Source organism: Peromyscus leucopus, chromosome 1 (assembly GCF_004664715.2).
Source record: "Peromyscus leucopus breed LL Stock chromosome 1, UCI_PerLeu_2.1, whole genome shotgun sequence".
Taxonomy (NCBI): domain Eukaryota; kingdom Metazoa; phylum Chordata; class Mammalia; order Rodentia; family Cricetidae; genus Peromyscus; species Peromyscus leucopus.
In genome coordinates this window covers 82836470-82856936 of record NC_051063.1, presented here as the reverse complement: position 1 = coordinate 82856936, position 20467 = coordinate 82836470, and the positions used below count along the sequence as shown (strand labels likewise).

Sequence of the window (20467 nt, the reverse complement as noted above, 5' to 3'; positions counted from 1 at the left end):
GCCATCCTTGGGCTGGTGGTCATGGGTTCTATAAGAAAAGAGGCTGAGCAAGCCATAAGAGTAAGCCAGTAAGCAGCTCCCCTCCATGGCCTCTGCATCAGCTCCTGCCTCCATGTCCCTGCCCTGTTTGAGTTCCTGTCCTGACTTCCTTCAATGATGAACAGTGATGTGGAAGCATGAGCTGAATAAACCCTTTCCTCCCTGAGTTGCTTTGGTCATGGTGTTTCATCACAGCAATAGAAACCCTGACTAAGACCGTCTCCAACTGTTTTCCAAAGTGATTCCACCTCAGCTCCCGCCCTACATGTTGCTTCATATCCTCACCAGCTCAGAGCAATCGGCCCTCCCGTGGGAAGTGGTGTCCCGCTACGGTTTGATTTGGGTTTCCCAGTGAGTAAAGACATGGAGACATCTTTCTTATGTTCATAATCTTCCTTTATGATTTTTTTCAAATCTTTTGACATTTTTGCTAGTGTATGTGTGTGTGTGTGTGTGTGTGTGTGTGTGTGTGTGTGTGTGTGTGTTTCTAGTGTGCATATGTGTGCAGTATGTCCCTTTGTGGTCACCCATAAGGAGTCCAGAGAAGGATGTCAGATGTCCCTCTCTGTCACCCCTTACTTTATTCTCCTGAGACAGAGTCTCTCACTGACCCTGGAGCTAAGACTGGGAGCCAACAAGTGCCATTGAGCCTCCTGTCTCTACCCGTCACTACGCTGGGGTTACAGGCACAAGTGTGGTCGCATCCAGCTTTTTACACGGGTGCAGGAGGTCCTCAAGTGCAGCAAGTGCTCTTAACACACTGAAAAGCCTCCTTTTCCCATTTTAAAGAGGAACATTTATATGTGAAACCACAGGTTCAATCCCCAGGACAACCAAGCAAAGAGGTTGTCTCTGGGGATGGTTTTTATTCTGCTCAAATCATAAACTGAAGCTGGCAGTGTTTGTTGTGGTAAATTAGTGGTACCAACCTCATACTGGTGAATTTGGTGTTTTGGTATTCAGATGCTAACTGGTACAGTCACAGGCATTTTGGCAGTGAGTGTATGAGATTTCCATTCATGAACACAACAGGCAATGGTCAGAACAGGACAACTGATGTGTCTGTCACCTCAAACATTTATCATTTCTTTCAGCTGTAACAGTCACCATCCTCTCTATACCTATTCTGAATATCCAATTAGTTGTTATCAACTAGTTAGCCACTGTACTGTAGAAAGTGAAAGTTAGGGGCTGGAAAGATGGCTCAGAGGTTAAGAGCACTGGCTGTTCTTCCAGAGGTCCTGAGTTCAAGTCCCAGCAACCACATGGTGGCTCACAACTGTCTGTAATGAGATCTGGCTCCCTCTTCTGGCCTGAAGGGATATACATCAGCAGGACACTGTATACATAAGAAATAAATAAATTTTAAAAAAAGAAAAGAAAGTGAAAGTTATTCCTCCTGGTCCCTGCTAGCAGCCTCTCATCCTCACCCTCTCCTTCATCACTGCCCTTCCCAGCCACTGGCTATGTGTATGGGTGCTTTGTTTGTGTGAACATCTGTGTGCCATGTGCATACAGTGCCCATGGAGGCCAGAAGAGGCCATCAAATCCCTTGGAACTGGAGTTACTGGTGCTTGTGAGTCACCATGTGGGTGCTGGGAACCAAACCCAGCTCCCCTGCAAAGCAGTAAGCCCTCTTAACCCCGTGAGCTGCCTCTCCAGCCTGGTTTACAGTCTTTTTAATGGCTGAATAATGTTCCATTGCTTTTTATTTTTTCTTTTTTTGATTGGAGTTTTGTTTACTAGTTTATATTTTTGCTTGGTCTTGTTTTGAGGTACACTCTTACTGTGTTAGCCTTGAATTTGCAATCCTTCTGCCTTGGCCTCTCAAATCCAGGGACTACATGTGTTCACCACCATGGCCGGCTACCACATCTTCTTTATCCATTCATCTGTGGTTGGTTATCTGAGCTGACTCCGTGTCCTTGCTTACCTTCTGATTTGTATGAGTATCTACAGATCTGGCATCCAAGTTCTTTGTCAAACTTGTATGTCACAAGTGTCCTCTCCACTTGCTTGTTCCTTCATTTTCTTAAAGGTGCCATTCTGCAAGGGAGGGGCGCTAGTGCTGAGAGTGGCAAGTCCTAGATAAGCAATATTAAGCCACATCTTCAAACATTGCTTGATTGGTTTGTTGACTGATGGAGATTCGGGTCTTACTACATTTCCCAGGCTAGCCTTGAGCGAGAGCCTCCTCCTTCAGCCTCCAGAGCAGCTGAGATTACAGATGTGAGCCAGCACACCTGCCTCAGCAACATCTTTTAAAAGGCAAAGACCTGAAAGGATGCTTGCTCAGTTGGTAAAGCGCTGGCTGCACAAGGACCAGAGTTCAGTCTCAAGGACCCACATGAAAAGCCAGGTGTGGTGGCTCACACTGGTAATCCCACATTAGAGAGGCAGACACTGCTGATGCTTGGAGCCAGAGAGGCCAGCCAGCTTAGCCTGTTCAGAGAGCTCTAGGTCAGGGGGAGTGCCTGTCTCAAAAAAACAGGGTGGATAGTGCCAGAGGAACAATACCCAAGGTTGTCATCAGACCTACACACACACACACACACACACACACACACACACACACACACTAAATAAATAAATAAATAAATAAATGTAATTTAAAGACTAAAAATAAATCCAGTGAGCAGTGTGTTGTCTGCATGCCTATTAATAATGAATAACAGCAACAACAACAACAATAATAAAGAGATGAGGATGCAACTCAATGACAAAACACTTGCCTTGCATGCCCTGGGTTTGATCCCCAGCTCCATAAAAAAAAAAATTATATTAAATTAAACACAAATTACAAGACAGTTATGATGGCATACACCTGGAATCCCAGCACTACAGGAGATTGAAGCAGAGGGATCAGGAGTTCAAGGCCATCCTCGGGTAACTAGGGAGCATGAGGCCAGCATGAACTACAAGGTTGCCTCGGAACATAAAAAAAAAAAAAAAACCAGCTCAGTGAAAACACAAATGTTGCGTATTCTAACCAGATGCTGTATCTGACTCTGTTCTAAGCCAGAGGCCCCACTGCTGAGCTAGGAGATTATCCAGGATCAGAGGCCTGTACAGAGCCTCGACTTTCTCCTTGACTGAACCAGAAGGATTAAATGAGAATGGAAAAGATTAGGACCCAAGAGATGCCTTTTGTCTCTTTCTGCCAATGACATTGTTGGAAATTAACGCCCTGGTTTCTGTGAGGCCTGGGGGTGCTGGAGCGTGCCAGGCAGACCAGCCTCATCCTCTTTGCACTTACCAGTCACAAGAATAATGGATTAGAGGAAAGCGACATCTAAAGCAGCTGGAACAGTGTGTTGACACTCTCGCAGCCTCTGCTGTATGTGTTAGGAGAGCAGAGGACAGGCCCGCTGAGGGAGGCTAGAGCTGGAGAAGTCTGTGAGTGCTCACTTTATAGCCACAATGGCTTGGGAGGCCATGGAGTTTGATTCCCACAGAGAATGAAGACCATAGAGATGGCAAGGTCCCTGGTACTCTGGTCCCTTCCTGTTACAGGAGGAAAGACGACGGTGCCACTGTATCCAGACTGGGTGTGGACACACGTGGACGGTGCAGAAAGGGATACGTGGAAGGCTGCATTTGTCTGTTCAGTGGAGAGCTGGGTGTAATGCTGGGGAAAAGCTGCTGCCTTTCCCCCTGCCCTAGGGAACTTGAGAGCTCAAGGAAGGAGCCATCCAAGTGAGTAACTGTAGCACAGGGTAAAGAGAGATGAACTCCTTCTTTTAGCCTTCTAATAGTTACAAATGACAGGCCCAGTTTGGATCAGCATGCATAAGAAAAAACATCTTGGGTCCCGCAGCCCTCGAACAGATGGCTTGAGGCATGGCTAGATCCAGCTGTTGATCTGACATCTTACTGGCTTGAGGCGCTGCTCTCCTCAGATTGATTTTGTTCTATTGTGTGCTGACAGAAACTACCATGTCAGAAGCCTTAGCTAAAGTGGAGGTCTCTTCTTCTATTGTTCTAGCCTAAAGTGGCAGGATTGAGTTTCTGTGGTATTCATGACAATGGCTAGGGAAGACATACATTCCCTACGGTTAAGGGTAGGGGTCAGCCTGGCCACTCATGTCCAGTAAGTGACATGGGAGAGGCCAGGGTTCCCCTGAACTGTTGGGGAAGGTGGAGGGGATATGGATGGGATCAGCAGGTACCAAATGTCCCACCACAGTGTCCCCACCAGTGGCTCTCACAGGAATGTGTCATGCCAGCTCAGAGTCAGGATAGCTCTGAGGAGGAATAGCCTCTGCTACTGACCTTGGAGGTGGGCTTAGCTGGGACAGCAGGAACCCATGGCTAGGGTGACTGCTGGGGCAGGGGGATTCCCTGAAGCTCACTCATACCAGGCATGGTGGCAATTATTAGTAATCTCTGCATGAGCCCTGCTTCCTGTGTCCCTGGGAAACAGGTCTAGAAAGGACTAAGAGTCTTCCCTGACCCACAGCTACCACCCAGTGCTCTAAGACCACCCACTCCATTCCAACCTGACCTGCGGAGCTGCTGGAGTATTCTCTCCAAATCTAAGACTTAATGCCCCCCTCCCTGCAAACAGCCAGGTACTGAGTTTGTCCCTCTGGACTCAGTGATTATGGAAATGAACCATCTTTCTTGCCCTCCGGGAACCCCCAACTTATGGGCAAGTATATATAAACATATATATACTTATATATAAATATATATATATCCCCAATATAAAATAGGGATGACATTCAAATCTCACTTTTTTGTGTTTTGAGACAGGGTTTTCTATAGTCAAGCTGGCTTTGAACTTATTATGTAGCTGGGAACGACTTTGATCTTTCTGCTGGGGTTATAGGTGTGCATCACACACCCAATTTGTGAGGTGCTGGGTCTCAAACCCAGGACTTTGTGCATGCTAGGCAAGCACTATGCCAACTCAGCTACATTTTTTTTTTTATTTTCATGTTTTGTAGTGTTGGGGATAGGACCTCAAGATCCCACATTCATATTCTCTCTATATATGTCTCTCTCTCCTTCCCTCCCTCCTTCCTTCCCTTCCTCCTTCCCCTTCCCTCTTCTCTCCCTCTTTCTTGCTATTGAGCCCAAAGCCTCCTACAGGCGAATGCTCCACCATTGCACTAGACCCCAAGCCCTTGCTTTTTATGAAGCAGGGCCTCACTCTGTAGCCCAAGCTGGCCTGGGACTCATGGCAATCCTTCTGCCTCAGCTTCCCAAATGCTGAGATTACAAGATGGCACCACCATTCCTACTCAGAGACCTCCTTTTTAACCATAACCCTCTCACGCCTCTAGGATCTCAGGGTGCAGAGCCTCGGTCTTTGTGCTGGTCCCATTTGAAGCTCAGCATTTCTGCTGGCTTATTTTATCAGCACCAGCCCCATCCCGTTGACGCCTCATTTAGGGTGGTCGAGCTCTGGACTTTGCACATTTTTTTTTTCACCTTCTCAGCAATTCCATAAGTTAGCTGTGACAGGGCTTGGGGTGGAGGTCAGAGACAGAGCATTTGCCTAGCATGCATAGGGCTCCAAACTCAGCTCCTCTGGAGGGGGCAGGGAGGGGACCAGAAAGACAGCTCAGCAGGTAAGGCAAGTGCTACTGAACCTGATTCCCTGACTTCAATCTCCAGGACTCACAAGGTAGAAGGAGAGAACAGACTCCTGAAGGTTGTTCTCCAGCATATACTGGCATACTCGAACACACAATAAATCAAATATTTTTTTTTTCGAGACAGGGTTTCTTTGTGTAGTTTTGGTGCCTATTCTGGATCTAGCTCTGTAGACCAGGCTGGCCTCAAACTCACAGAGATAGATCTGCCTGCCTCTGCCTCCCGAGTGCTGGGATTAAAGGCATGTGCCACTGCTGCCCGGCTAAAATAAAATTTTTAATAGATAATTTTTAATGAAATGAAAGAATTAGATATGTCAACATGTTATGCATGGGAAACCTGAGCTGAGAAATCTAGCAACTGGTCTATTATGCTGGGAATTCCCTGGGGTTTGAAAAACCTCAGTCACTAGGATAGGCATGGTAGTGATGCCTATAATCCCAGAGCTAGCAGGAGGCAGAGACAGGAGGATAGAGGTAAGTTCAAGGCCAGCATGGGCGGGGCGCATAGATATCTTGTCTGATTTGTTCATCACCGAATCCAGAGACACTAGTTGAATTATGCTGCAGTCACTAAATAAGCACGTTTCTGTTTGATGGATAGATGGGTAGACAGCGGGCGGCCAAAGGAGGGATGGAGAGGGGGTTGGGCTCTGCGACCAGTCTCCGTCCTGTGAACTCCTCAACAGTGTCCTGTCTGATGGCATCCCATGTACCAGCAGGTGCCACCATGCCGGTGAAGAAGTACCTGCTGAAGTGCCTGCACCGGTTGCAGAAGGGCCCGGGCTACACCTACAAGGAGCTGCTGGTCTGGTACTGCAACAACACCAACACGCACGGCCCCAAGCGCATCATCTGCGAAGGGCCCAAGAAGAAGGCCATGTGGTTCCTGCTCACGCTGCTCTTCGCCTGCCTGGTGTGCTGGCAATGGGGCGTCTTCATCCAGACCTACCTGAGCTGGGAGGTCAGCGTCTCGCTCTCCATGGGCTTCAAGACCATGAACTTCCCAGCGGTCACCGTCTGCAATTCCAGCCCCTTCCAGTAGGTGGTCCCCGGAGCAAAGCTGGCTCCTCTCCTCCCTCTTTTCCATCCTTTTCTTCCCTCCCTACGTTCCCATGTCTCCTTTTCTCTCCAGTCTCTCTGTTTTGTTCCTTCTTTTTTCTTTCCTTTCTTCCCCCTTTTGCTTTCACTTTTGCAACATATAAGACTTAAAAAATCCTAAGCTTCCTCGGCTTAAAGAGAGCCACAGGATGTCTAGATCTAAGTAACTTTGGAGTGAAGCAAAGGTCAGCCTCTGGTATTTGCCTTGGGCACTGTCCATCTTCTTTTTAAAAGTTGTTTATTTAATATCCATATGTGCATATAATGTATTTGGATAAAATCGCTCACCTCCAGTTCCTCCCTTATCCCCCCCTTTTTTCTCCCAACTTCTCTCTCTCTCTCTCTCTCTCTCTCTCTCTCTCTCTCTCTCTATCTCTATCTCTCTCTCTCTCTCTCTCCCCCCTCTGTTTTTTAAAGCCCACTAAGTCCACTTAGTCCTGCCTGTATGTTCATGGGTGTAGAACCATCTACTGGAGCATAGGCAGCCTCTATAACCCCAGCATTCAGAGACTGAGGCAGGATGGTGAATTCCAGGCCAGCCTGGGCTGTACAGCCAGAACCTGTTTCAAAACCAAGACCACATACACTATATAAATGGTACTTCCTGCTCTCAGCAATCTGCATCGATATTGAATTTGTGTTTATTGAGCATCTACTGTGTGCCAGACGATGTTCCACATGCTAGCAATTTTAGCAATGAACAGATCCACGTCACTGTCCTCTGTATAACCTGCCAGAGGAAACAACCATTAGGATTTTTTCCATATTGGAGTTGGAAAAATGGTTCATCAGTTAGAGCACCAGCTACTCTTCCAGAGGACCTGTGTTCAAATCCCAGCACCCACATGACAGCTCACAATGGCCTGTAACTCCAGCTCCAGGGATCCAGTGCCCTCTTCTGGCCTCCTTGGGCACCAGACATGCACACAGTGCACAGACATATATACAGGCAAAATGCCCATAAACACAAAATGATTAAAAACGGGGGGGGGGGGGGGAGGGAGAAGATACCTTGGAGGCTGGAGAGACAGCTCAGTGGTTAAAAGCACGTGCTGCTTTTCCAGAGGACCCAGGTTCAGCTCCCAGCACGCACACGCAGCTCACAACAATCTATAACTCCAGTTCCAGAGAACCTGAAACCCTCTTCTGACTGCCATGGGCACTAAAAAGTGTGCAATACACATACATACATACATGCAGGAAAAATACTCATAAAAATTAAATAAAATAACAAATTTTTAATTTTAAGCCCTAAATTTTAAAAGACTTTTCCAAAAATATTGAGTTGTGACTTTGATGATGGCAAACTCAGCCCCACTCCCCCAGCGCTTGGGCAGATTATGCTTAGGGGAAGGGGTACAATTCTTCCATGTACATCCCGTCTGCAGAGGGGCATTCCTGTAGCAAGCCCAGTTCACAGACAAGGAAATACAGATTCAGAGGGGTGTGCGCATCTGTTCAACTACTCAGGGTGAGAAACCTAGAATTTGGACCCAGGCTGGTCTAACTTCAGAGGGGCCATGTTTTAACCATCCTGCCATACTGTCTCTTACACAGCGAGAAGACTTCAGGGTGTGGTAACGAATAGACCCCCATCCAATCAGGACTGAGGGGACAGGTGGCCAGTCAGTAAAAACTGTCTCGAGGTGTGAGGAGAAGTTAGCTGGGATGGATGGAGGCACTGCTCAGGTTGTGGACACGGTGTGTTCCAAGGCCAGGGGTAAAACAGCCGGCAAATTCAAGAATGGAGTGACAGAGGATATTCTTGCCCAAAGGAAAGTTCTAGAAGGGAGTTCACACCTTGCGGTTACCTTCCCAATCCTCACAAGTTCCTTTGGCTTTTGTATTTGTGTGTGCATTCACTCCTGTGTGTGGAGATCAGGGGTCAGCCTTGGGGTCATTTCTCAGGGAACAACACCCATTGTGTTTTGAGACATGGGGTCAGTGGTACTGGACCCCATGGCTAGCCAGCAAGCTCTAGGGAGTCTGCCTGCCTCCTCAGGCCAGCACTGGGTCTAAAGGGCAGTCCACCATGCCCATCTGTTTACATGGGTGCTGGGAACTGAACTCAGGTCCTCATGCTAAGCACTTCAATGGCTGAGCCATTGCCCCAGGCCCTAGAAGGCCCATCTTTTAGTAGGGCTTTCCTCTGCTCGAGCCCTTGGGACATCTTAAGAGAGCCCCGGAATTAACCACCTGCCTCTAGTAGCACAACCTGCCATCCCAGTACCTAGGAGGCCGACGCAGGAAGATCTTGAAGTCGGGGCAAGCCTGGACTACAAGTGAGTGAGACCTTGTCTAAAAAACAGCAGAGACTAAGGAGATGGCGCAATGGTTATGAAAGCCTGCAGTGGACCCAAGCTCTGTCCCAGCACCCGCTGCGGGTGCTCACAACTGAGTAGAATTCCAGCCCCAGGGAATCCAATGCCCTCTTCTGGCCTCCATGGGCACATCCTACAAGTAGTACACACACACACACACACACACACACACACACACACACACACACAGAGAGAGAGAGAGAGAGAGAGAGAGAGAGAGAGAGAGAGAGAGATTACTAGTACAATAATATTAATAACCACAGCAACTCTCTCTGGGGAACCCTTTCTTACCCCTTCCTCTGTTTTCTAAATGAGAAAACTGAGCCTCAGAGGGCTAAGCTCTCCAAGGCTATACAGGTTTTAAGTGATATGACAGGATTCGAACCCAGAGCCCATATAGAGACTTACTGTGAGAGGCAGCTGTGGACATCTGCCCTGGGATAACACCACCGCCCATGAGACCCCCACCCTCCCCTCCTCCTTCTGTGTGCTCCTGAGCAGTTGGTGCTGTGGACAGAGCTGAGCTGCAGAGCTCTGGTCGTTCATTTCCTCATCTTGGGTTTAATCCGCCTCCTGCAGGAAGTCCTTTCACCAAGGCTGGCCCACCCGGCCCCGATGTATGTATGCCCTGGGCATGGGTGACCAAGTGGGCACTCTGTCCTATGGATCCATCCCTTCCACAGGGCCTGGTCACGCTTCCAACATGGAGCCCCTGGGAAGGAGAGAAATGCAGTGGGAGAGAGGTGATGTCTGAGTTGAACCCAGGGCATCATGCATGCAGGCAGGCACTCCATCACTAGGATACATCCCTAACCCTTTGAGAAATAAAGAACGAGGCAAGATCTCACTACCTTGCCCAGATTGGCCTTAAGTCTCCAGAATAACTGGAATCATAGGTGTGCATCACCAGACCCTGCTTTGGTGGCAAGTTCTTATATGTTGAGGCACAAGAAGACCCCAGGCTCTGCATGCTCTTTCTGTGGTAGCCCCTTGCCCACCTGACCTGACCTCTCCCCACTTAGGTACTCCAAGGTCAAGCACTTGCTGAAGGACCTGGATGAACTGATGGAGACTGTCTTGGACAAGATTCTGGCTCCAGAGCCCAGTCACACCAACACCACCAGGACCCTGAACTTTGCCATCTGGAACCACACACCCCTGGTCCTTATTGATGAACGGAACCCTAACCACACAGTGGTCCTCGACCTGTTTGGGGACAGCCACAACAGCAGCAGTCCAGTCCCAGGAAGTGCCTGCAAGGCCCAGGGGTGCAAGGTGGCCATGAGGCTGGTAAGTTCCCCAAGCACAGGCCATGGCTGTCCAGAGAGACTGGTGACAATCCATTTTCACTAATAATCTAAGGTTTGCTGAGAGGATCCAGTGCCTGTTTTGTACATCTGCAAAGGGTTGAGGGGGTGTGCGGGTATATTTGCACGTGTGCCTGTCAGAGGTGGGTCAGAGGACAACCCCAGATGTCATTTCTCCTTAGGCAAGGCTGACCGACCAGCAAGCCTGAGGAATCTGCCTGTCTCCACCTCCCCAGTTCTGAGATTACAAACACCATTTCACTGTATTTTTTATTTTGTTTTTTTTTTTTTTTTTTTTTTTTTCTTTTTTTTTTTCGAGACAGGGTTTCTCTGTGTAGCTTTGCGCCTTTCCTGGAACTCACTTGGTAGCCCAGGCTGGCCTCGAACTCACAGAGATCCGCCTGCCTCTGCCTCCCGAGTGCTGGGATTAAAGGCATGCGCCACCACTGCCCGGCTTCACTGTATTTTTTAATTATTTCTCAATTTATTTTATCTTACGGATATGAGTGTTTTGCTTGCATGTCTATGCACTATGTATGTGCCTGGTGCCTATGGAGGTCTGAAGAGAGCATTGGATCCCCTGGAACTGGAGGTATAGATGGTTGTGAGCCACCATGTGGTTCTGGGAATCAAACCAGGGTCCTCTGGAAGAGCAAGTGCTCTTAACCTCTAAGCCTGCTCTCCAGCCCTGACCTGGGTTTTATGTGTGAGTTCTGAGGATCCGACTCAGGTTTCCCTGGTAGGGCTACACGCACTTTACAGGCTGGATGATTCCCTGAGCCTTGCAAGCACTTCTTAAAAAGGAGAACTGGCTGGTGTGTTGGTGAGACCCTTGGAGGGGAGTGACCCAGTTCAAACTAGTTGATGCAAAGCCCGTAACAAAGATACCCAGAATCCATCTGGGTTCAGGCACTCAGGTGCTTTCGTGAGGGCTCATCACCCTCCATCCCAGCTCAGGCCTTGCCTTCCCCCGCTGACATCTCAGCCATCTCTCCCCACAGTTCCTCTCTCTCAATAAAGCAGTCAAACACCTTGGGCTAACTCTCCTGGTCACATCACACCCCTAAAATTATCACAGTGGGCTACAGCCAGCCTCCAGTGATTGGCCAGTCCTGGACCACATGTTCGGGAGCTGGCAGTGGTTTCACAAGAACTTGAGCAGGGAGGATGCAGTCAGAGGCCCGAACACCGCTGCCACACTGAGGCTGGGGTGGAGCCGGCTCCTATGTCTCCAGTGGGAGAAAACCTCATCTGGCATCTCCTAGAGCTCTATCTATCACAAGCCAGACCATGATCCAGGCCTCATCCCTGGAGAGCGCAAGGATGCAGTTCAGGGCCCAGAGGCCTGCACTGTCAACAGCTTCCCTGGTTACTCTGAGGGTCAGCCCTGACAGCCTCCAGAGGGGCAACTGTGTCTGCCCTGCACGGGCACACGGTCGCAGCCTCCAAAGCCCCTGCTCAAACCAGCAAATGGCCTGGAGCCCGGGAGTGGATGCCACACTAGGGTTTCCTAGCTGGAAATTCAGCCAAAGCTCTTAGGGCGAGCTCTGTGTCCATGCGTGTCCCTGTGTGTGTCCCGTGTGTCCCTGTATGTCTGAGTGTGTGTATTTGAGTGTATGTGTGTGTGTGTTTCTTGTGTGTCTGTGTGTCTGAGAGCATGTCTCTGTGTGTGACCATGTGTGTTTGTGTGTCTCTGTGTGTGTACTCATATGTATTTGAGTGTGTCTGTGTGTATGTGTATGTATTTATGTACGTTTGTGTGTCTGTGTATCCAAGTGTGTTTGTGTATCTGAATGTGTGTGCTTGTGTGTGTTTGTACATCTGAGTGTGTGTGTTTGCGTGCCCATATGTACCATTTATACCCATGTGTGTTCGGGTGTGTGTGTGTGTTTACCCATGTGTGTCTGAATGTGTTCTTTTGTGTCTCTATATGTGCTATGTACCTGTGCATGTGTCCTGTGTTCATGCCGGAGAATACCAGTGGGGGCTGTGTATGACCAAACTGGAGTTGCTTGAGCTGACGGCCCCTGAGCATGCATGAGTTAGCATTCTCACGCATTTCCCACCGCCAGGGTGCAGCCACAGGGCAGCTGATGTGGTGCTGCCCTCCCCTCCTGGGTTCCTCAGAGCAGTGGCCTTTGTGTCTTCAGGAACCTCTCTTCCACAGTGCAGCGTCAATGGGACTGTGTGTACCTTCCGGAACTTCACCAGTGCCACCCAGGCCGTGACTGAGTGGTATATCCTGCAGGCCACCAACATCTTCTCACAAGTGCCTCGAGAGGACCTGGTGGGCATGGGCTACGCCCCTGATCGCATCATCCTAGCCTGCCTGTTTGGGACAGAGCCCTGCAGCCATCGGTGAGAGCAACTCCTGTCCCCTGCTCTGACAGAGAGCATGAGTTAGGAGCCTGGCCTGCTAGGGTTCAGACCCACCCAACTCTAGAGTAGCTGTCCACAGCATACAGGCTGGTCTGTCTGAGACAGGCTCGTGACACTGGAGGGAATCACTTTGGGAGACGTCAGCAAGGAAGGCAGATGTGGACGGGAGATAAGGATGGGCAAGGATGTGATGACTGTGGGTGAAGCCTGGGCTTGGCCTGATTCATGGAACGGTCTCCCGTGGTGCACAAATACACAGAGCTGTCCTCCCTTGATAGAGGGGCCAGGCCTTTTATAATGTCCCCATCAGCCGGGCTTGGCTGTTGGCCACCCCAGGAACAGGGGCAGCCTTGGGTCGTTAGCCTGCAACTCCCAACAGCTGGGGGATGGTACACCCACCTGATGGCATGTGTGGGTGGGCACCGGGCATTGCCTGGCTTTTGCTTTCTTTTCTCTAACACGGGACAATCATTTTACCCACCTCTTCCAGTTACGATGAAGGGCATATAGTCAGGTCCACACCAGCATGCAGAGCAAGGCTTATGGGGGCTCAAGGTCTTCCTCTTCCCTATAATGCCCCTTCCTGGCGGGTGACAGAGTGACAGGGAGTGGCAGCAACCCAGAAAGTCTGGGCTATCTTCCAGCTTGTCCACAGAATCCCATCTCCTTCACCTGGACATGGAGACTTATGCCCTCCCGGTCTGAGCTCCCACACTTCAGTTCTCAATTATGCTGCTGCTACACAGGGGCTCCTTTCTAAATCTCGTGCTTGGGCATGTGACATGCTTCCAGGTTCATCTTCCCAGGAACTGTAGCCTTGGCCCTGAACCTTCCACAGGCTCAGTGAAGGACAGGCTGAGAGCTGCAGATCCCCTGTCCCCTCTGTGCACAGGTGAACTGGGCAGCACTTTGCACATGGGATCAAGGAGTTGCCAATCAAACCAAATGTGATGGTACAAGCCTGTGGTCTTGGCCCTCAGGAGACAGAGACAGGAAGACCAAGAATTCCTTGGCTACACACACACACACACACACACACACACACACACACACACACACAAATCATGCAAGATAGCACCAATGTCCCATAATGAAAATCAGAAAAATGGCAGTGCTCATGGGTGTAATAACCACAAGATGGTACCCCACTGATAGGACAGGCCTGCCTTGAGGCAGGTTGGATTTCAACTGGTTATTCCTAATACTAAACCCACATTTGATAAGGAATTCAAATTTGGTCATGATGCAATGTTTACTGGACCTTTTATGGGCCAAATTTTATTCGGAGCACTTCTCATGTACGAAATCATAATTCACCCTGGCAACAAGCCCATGAAGGGAACTAATGTTCCCCACTTCCCCCAGAGAGATTAAGTCACACCATTTGTTGAGTGGCAGGGCCAGAGGCCCCTGTTAGGCATAGAGGGTGGAGCTCAAACAGACAAGCATGGTGGCGGACGCCTGTGGTCCCAGCAGAGAGACAGGTGGAGCAGGAGTTCAAGGCTGTGCTTCGTGAGACTCTGGGAATAGAGAGATGGGGTGGGGATGGGAGGACAGGGAGGGGAAAGGGCAAGAATAGGAAAGAAGGAAAACAAAGGTGTCTGTCATCATCCTCTCTACCCACTCCTTTCAAATCTCCTAAGCCAAGCCTCTGAGCAAAAGGGGCCACCCAGCCACCTAGTCACGAAACCACAGCCAACCTGCGTCTGGGCTGTCCCTGACTCCCACAGCTGTTGGTCACCAGCTCCCTGAGCAGAAACGGAGTGGGACTTCCACCATACTGGGCTCCTGGCACGCCTATCCCTTGTCTCCTTACTCTCTGGGTCTGTCCTCTGTCTTGGTCACATGAATGCTCCCTCAAAGGAAAGATTCAGTGTGAGGAGCATGCATCTCAGCTCCACCGAGCCATCAAGCTGCCTGGATTTGAACAGCAGCCAGCACTTCGTATGTTCAGACACACACACACACACACACACACACACACACACACACACACACCACTTATCTTCTTTCTCTCTGTCTGTCTTTCTGTCTCTCTCTCACACACACACCAGTTCCTGTCCTTTTATTAATTCATATGCAATTGTCCAGTCAGACACTTGCCATAGCAATGTCTGTCCAAGTGGCTGTCGGTGAAAGCACCACGGTTATCTCGACCAAGGTGACAAGTGTTTCCATTGTCACCGGATAGTGTTCAGAACAGCCAGCTTAACCTTGTTTCTCTTAAGCTTGTGCTTGGGAGCAATATAAGACACCTTCCTTTTCTTAGCCCCACCTCTAGGTCTCAACACAAGATGAAGAGCAGACTCCTTTCGAATGCTGTAGTCAAACAAAATGCAGCCGTCGCTATTCACTCCTTATCCTGAATCCTGGCCTTAGCTTTCGCTTTGGTGTCCCAGGGCTCAGCTTCCAGTGTCATCTTTCCTGTAAGGGTCTGCCATGATCTAGCATGGCTTCAAGGACTGCCCTAACTGGGGAAGTGAGGGAATGAAGAAAGTACAGACACACAGACACAGAAGAGCTGTTACTGTGTGGTCTGGCCTCTCGAATGGAGAAGCCGCAGCGCTCTGGAAGCTCAGCATCGTCAGTATGTACAGCTGAGCGGGGAGGTGGGATTATTATGCCAGATAGATGGGGAGGCCTGGCTTATGACATACAGCTGGATCAAGGAGACAGGCTTAGCTGATCCTGGTAGGAGCAGTCTCTGTTGGGGAGAAGTCTTCAGGCCTGCTCTTCAGGGGAGAGAGCTATGGTGGACATTTTCTGCATGCTGTCAATATTTGCACTCGGACCTGAGGAAGTCTTTCTGTCCTTCTGGACCTCACCCAGGGAAGGCTTTGCCATTCCCATGGGTCTGAGGCACTGGGGCACTTGACATGGCCATGCCCATGTCAACAATACACATTGACTCAGGACCTCACTCATCCTACAAGGGTCTTTACAAGAAATAGCTACATCTTGGCAGTGATTCTGCCACAAATGGAGGATCAGAAAGTTACTTAGCTTCTCTATGCCTCTGTTTCCTTATCTAAAAAAGGGGGGTGAGTGAAGTGACCTCACAGAGCTCCTGGGAGGATTGAATGAGTTGGCCTATGTTAAAGAGCTTAGAACTGTACCTGGTACCCACATTTTAAAAATCAGCTGATTGTGGAATTCTTTCCTATTTGTTGAAAAGTGGCAAAGACAGCGGAATGAGGAGATGGCTCAGAGGATAACGTCACTTCCTATGCAAGCGAGAGGACCTGAGTTTGAATCCCTGGAATTCATGTAAAAAGCTGGGTGTGGCTGCACATTCTTGTAGCCCCAGCACCAGGAACAGGGACAGGAAGATCACTGGTGTTCGCTAGCTGACAGCCTGACTCCAAGTTTAGTGAGACACTATACCAAGGGAATGAGGTAGAGAGTGAGAGAGAGTGACGGAGGAGCACACCCAACATCTTCCTCTGGCCTCTCTTGTGACCAAGAGTGCATACACACACATACACACACACATGCACACATATACACCACACATATACACCATACACATATGCACATACACTATACACACAACACATATACACCACACATATAAACCACACACACACACACACACACACACACACACACACACTGCCAAAACCAGCACATAGGACTCTCTTTGATCCCTTGGCCAGTGATCTCTTTCCTTAACATCCTGCCTCTCAACTGTAATCTGTCATAACTAAGAAAATGGTGTGATATAGGTCAGGGGCAGAGCGCTCATCTAGCGGGTAAGGGTCCTGGGTCAGACCCCCAGCACCACAAATGCAAACGGCAAAGAATGCAAACTTGCATCTCAACATGCTTTGTTCTGATTTCATCCATTTTCCCACACGACATTTTCCTGTCAAGGACTCTGTCTAGGGCAGGCAGCATTGAACATGGAGCCTCTTTGGTTAGGACCATTTCTCCGACTTCTTTGTTGGGAGTGACCTTGAATGCTTCAGAGGACTGTTTGGATGTCTCATGGGAAGCCCTGGATGTGGGCGGACCTGTTCTGTTTGATCTTAGCAGGGGTGATGGGCTCAGAGAAGCCAGCCTCAGAGGCCACCTGACACCTGAAAGGAATCACAGCTGGCAGAGCACAGTGGCCAGGTTATAGCACACATGACATCATCTTCCTCTCTTGGGAAGTGAGTCACATGATTTGATGGAGTAGGCAAGTGGTCACATGACGTGGGGGAGTGGGCAAGCAGACTCGTGGATGCTAGGAATCTAAACTCAGGTCCCCATGCTTTGACAGTTAACACTTTCCCAACCGAGCCATCTTTCCTACCTCTGCCCCCTTCCCTTCCCTCTCCTCTTATAGCTATGTTGTCCAGTCTGGTCCTAAGTTCAAGTCTCCACAAGTGTATCTGGCACCACAAGTGACCGTGAGGTCCCTGTCTATCTCCCAGGCATTTCTGACTTGCTTGCTGGACTTTGTATTCATGGCCCCTATCCCAGAAAACATTTATAGAGGGAACCCTTGCTCTGGAGCTAGAGGTTACTAAATCTGTGCATAGTCTCTCTAGGTGACAGGCATTACCAAGAAATGAATAGTCGGCGGAGATGACGACCCAGAGTTCAGTCTGCAGGTGGGAACTGGCCTCACTGCTCCCTTCTGGACTGCATCTGCCCAAGACAGTCACTTGGGAACACTATGTCCTCACAGCCTGGGACGAGGCCTCTCCCTTCAGAGCAGGGCCTGGCTGCAGCCTGTTTGCTCTGCTCTCTGCCTGTGTGTGGTCTCAGCTCTGACCCACACAGTGTAGGACCATGCGGTGCCCGCTCAGAGCGCCTGATGCTATGCCCCCATCAGGACGCACCTTTTCCTTCCCTGCCTAGGAGACTCCACCACCTCTTCCTCAGCCTTTGAGTCTCCTCAGGCCCCACCTTGGCCGAGACACCTTCCCTGACCCACCTCTACCCCCGGTTTATCTCTCCCAGTGTCCTTATCACATATTACAGTTTATTCAACAAATATTTACCAAGAGTCTGTGTGCTGCTGCATTGTGTTCCAGGCCCTGGTGTGGACAGAGGTGTGGACAGTACCAGCCAAGGCACTTTGAATGTCACAGTATGCCAGGCATCTCTCCCTCAGCTCAGTCCTGGAAGGTAGTAGCTGCTGCTATTGTCCCTGGGACATGTGAATAGATGGTGAAAATGAAGCTCAGTGACATTAAAGGACACCATCCAGCTCACTGGGCTAGGAAAGGGCAAAGCCAGAAGTCAGTTCAAGGCAGACTACTCTGAGCCAGTGACCTCTGGGCTATCATCCTACAGATCCAAGGTCATGGCTCTCCTTAGACCTAGGGCCCACTTCAAATGCAGCAGATAGATAAGCAACTAAATCAGGGTGATTTCCCAATCCTGTGTGTGTATGTGGGGGGATCCATTCCCAACTCCTTGTCATAGTCAGCTAAGTTCTATGACTTTGCAAGGGGCGTGAGGAGACTGGGGAGTCTCAGAGAAGATGAAACTGAAGGAAATGAGGAAAGCAGCTGTTTGATGGATGGGCTGGTTAGATAATGGTCTAGACACCGCAGGGAACAGCGCGTGTGCAGAGGCTGTTTGCAAACATCTGGAGTGTTGCTGAAGTGTAGTGGATGAGGGGGAAGGGGCTAAGGGAAGGGAAGGGGCTGTGAACAGCATGGAGCCCCTGGAGGGATCTGAGAGGGGTGTGCCTTGCCTCATCACAGACAGTGGTCCTGATGCTGCACGGCAAGACAGAGGGAGCAAAGGTGGGAACAGGACTTCTGCAGGGATTCTAGCATGAGATGGCTGTTGGGGAACAAGGGGGCCAGGAGTCCTGGGAAGCTTGGACCGGAGACCGAGCCTTAGGTAGAATTGGACAAGCTGGGGCAGCCCCATCCTGTTTTCCTGGCTGCTCCAGCCCAGTGCCCACCTTTAGCAATGTTTGTAGGGCCAAGGAAAGCCAGTTATCACTCATCCTTTTTGTACTGTTTCGGAAAACCAAAGCCCAGAGTTTGAGCAGGACAGCCCCATCTGATGGTGGCAGAGAACGCCAGGGACAGCGCCTAGGAAGGATTTCTGTTTCTGTGCTGGGCCATCTCATTCCGTTCAGAGCCCAGAGACTGAGACGGGAGACTGAACACAGGACTTCCTTATGAGAACAGGGGAGAATAACACTTGGTTATCCTGAGGATCAAGGGAGATGATGTATACCGAAACAGGTAGGGCTGGCTGTGGAGATGTGGAACATCAGTTGATATTTAAATTTCACACGTTTGGTGGACTTACCCTGTTTCTTCTCGGTTTTGATAAAATAAAAGAACAGAATAGATACACAGGTATTTGCTTGGGGATTCTTTTTGGTTTTATTTTGAAGAATACTTTTATTATTATTATGTATTTTATAAATACATTTACTTATTCATTCATTCATTCACTCATTCATTCATTCATTCATTCATGGGAGTCACATGCCACAGCCCACATTTGAAGGTCAGAGAGCAACTTGTGGGAGACAGTTCTCCCTCCCCACAGTGTGGCTCCTGGGGACTGGACTCCGGAGGTCAGGCTTGTCAGCAAGCACACTTACCGGATGAGCCGTCCTACCGACCTCTGAGGAACACTTTCAGCGTTACTTCTGATGGCCACGAGCACATCCACATCACAGAGCAGAGATGGAGGAACAGTCCAACCCAGTGCTAGGATTGCAGGCATGCACCACTCTACCAAGCTTGCGATTTGCTTTTTAATCAAATAATCCCTTTTTTAAAAAATGGATAGGATTGTGTATACATACATGCTGTGTATACTTATGTGTATCCACATGTACTGACTGTGTGGGGACAGTATGCCCATACCCTGCTTCTACTACACACAGTGACCAAATCAAGGCATGGCCACCTTCCAAAATACTTACCCTTCCTTCACAGGAAAACCTTACTTTTAAATTTTGTTATTAGACTGGTTTTTCTTTTTCTTTTTTGAGAGTGGGGGGGGGTCAAGACAGGATTCTCTGTGTAGTTTTGGTGCCTGTCCTGGATCTCACACTATAGACTGGGCTCGCCTCGAACTCACAGAGATCGGCCTGACTCTGCCTCCTGAGTGCTGGGATTAAAGGTGTGCACCACCACCACCCGGCTTAGACTGGTTTTTCTATTTGTTTGTTTTTCAAAACAAGGCCTCACTACCTGAAGTGGTTGGACGACAGGCATGGGCCACCACACCAGCCCTCTTTTCTAGCTTTATGTAAAATATGTAAGACCTTGTCGTGAGCTGCCGTCGCCCTGAGGTACCACAGCAAACCTCCCTCTTTCGAAGGGATGATTTTGCTATTACTCATCCCACTTTGCAGTTCCCAGCCGTTGGGGACTCGGTACCCACTCTCCCTCTGTGCCCATCCCCAGCCTTTAGCAACTGCTATTCCTCCTTCTCCCATCTTTGAAATCCACTTTCCAGCTTGCACACGTGAGGTGAGTGTGTAGAGTTTGATCTCACACACTGTGAATTTTGAGTTTCTGTTCGTCTATAGGTGATTTCCGTTTCTCTTGCACAATTTATTTACTGAAGGAACTGGGTTACCAACCATTAAGTTCCCCAGTGTCTGCATTTTTTATGACTGCCCATGCTATTGTTTAACGAATCCTCCAGACTCCAGTTCTCACTAACAGTAGATAGAGTCTCTGTCCTGTGTGATCTCACTTTTGGACAAAGGTTACCCATCTTCGATTATTACCTGGATCAAACT

At 49.3% G+C, this 20467-nt stretch overlaps 1 protein-coding gene across 2 annotated transcripts in view; it reads left to right on the top strand.

The window, feature by feature from the left end:
• Positions 1 to 20467, top strand: part of Scnn1b (sodium channel epithelial 1 subunit beta) — a 61733-nt gene that overhangs the window by 31489 nt on the left and 9777 nt on the right. The window contains exons 2-4 of one of the 2 annotated variants that reach the window (XM_028867851.2): positions 6362 to 6680; positions 10084 to 10351; positions 12536 to 12726. In XM_028867851.2, coding sequence (XP_028723684.1) covers positions 6370 to 6680; positions 10084 to 10351; positions 12536 to 12726 — 770 coding nt within the window. In that variant the 5' untranslated portion in view covers positions 6362 to 6369. Of the gene's footprint in view, positions 1 to 6358; positions 6681 to 10083; positions 10352 to 12535; positions 12727 to 20467 lie in introns of both variants that reach the window. The other variant, XM_028867852.2, reaches the window with a different exon arrangement.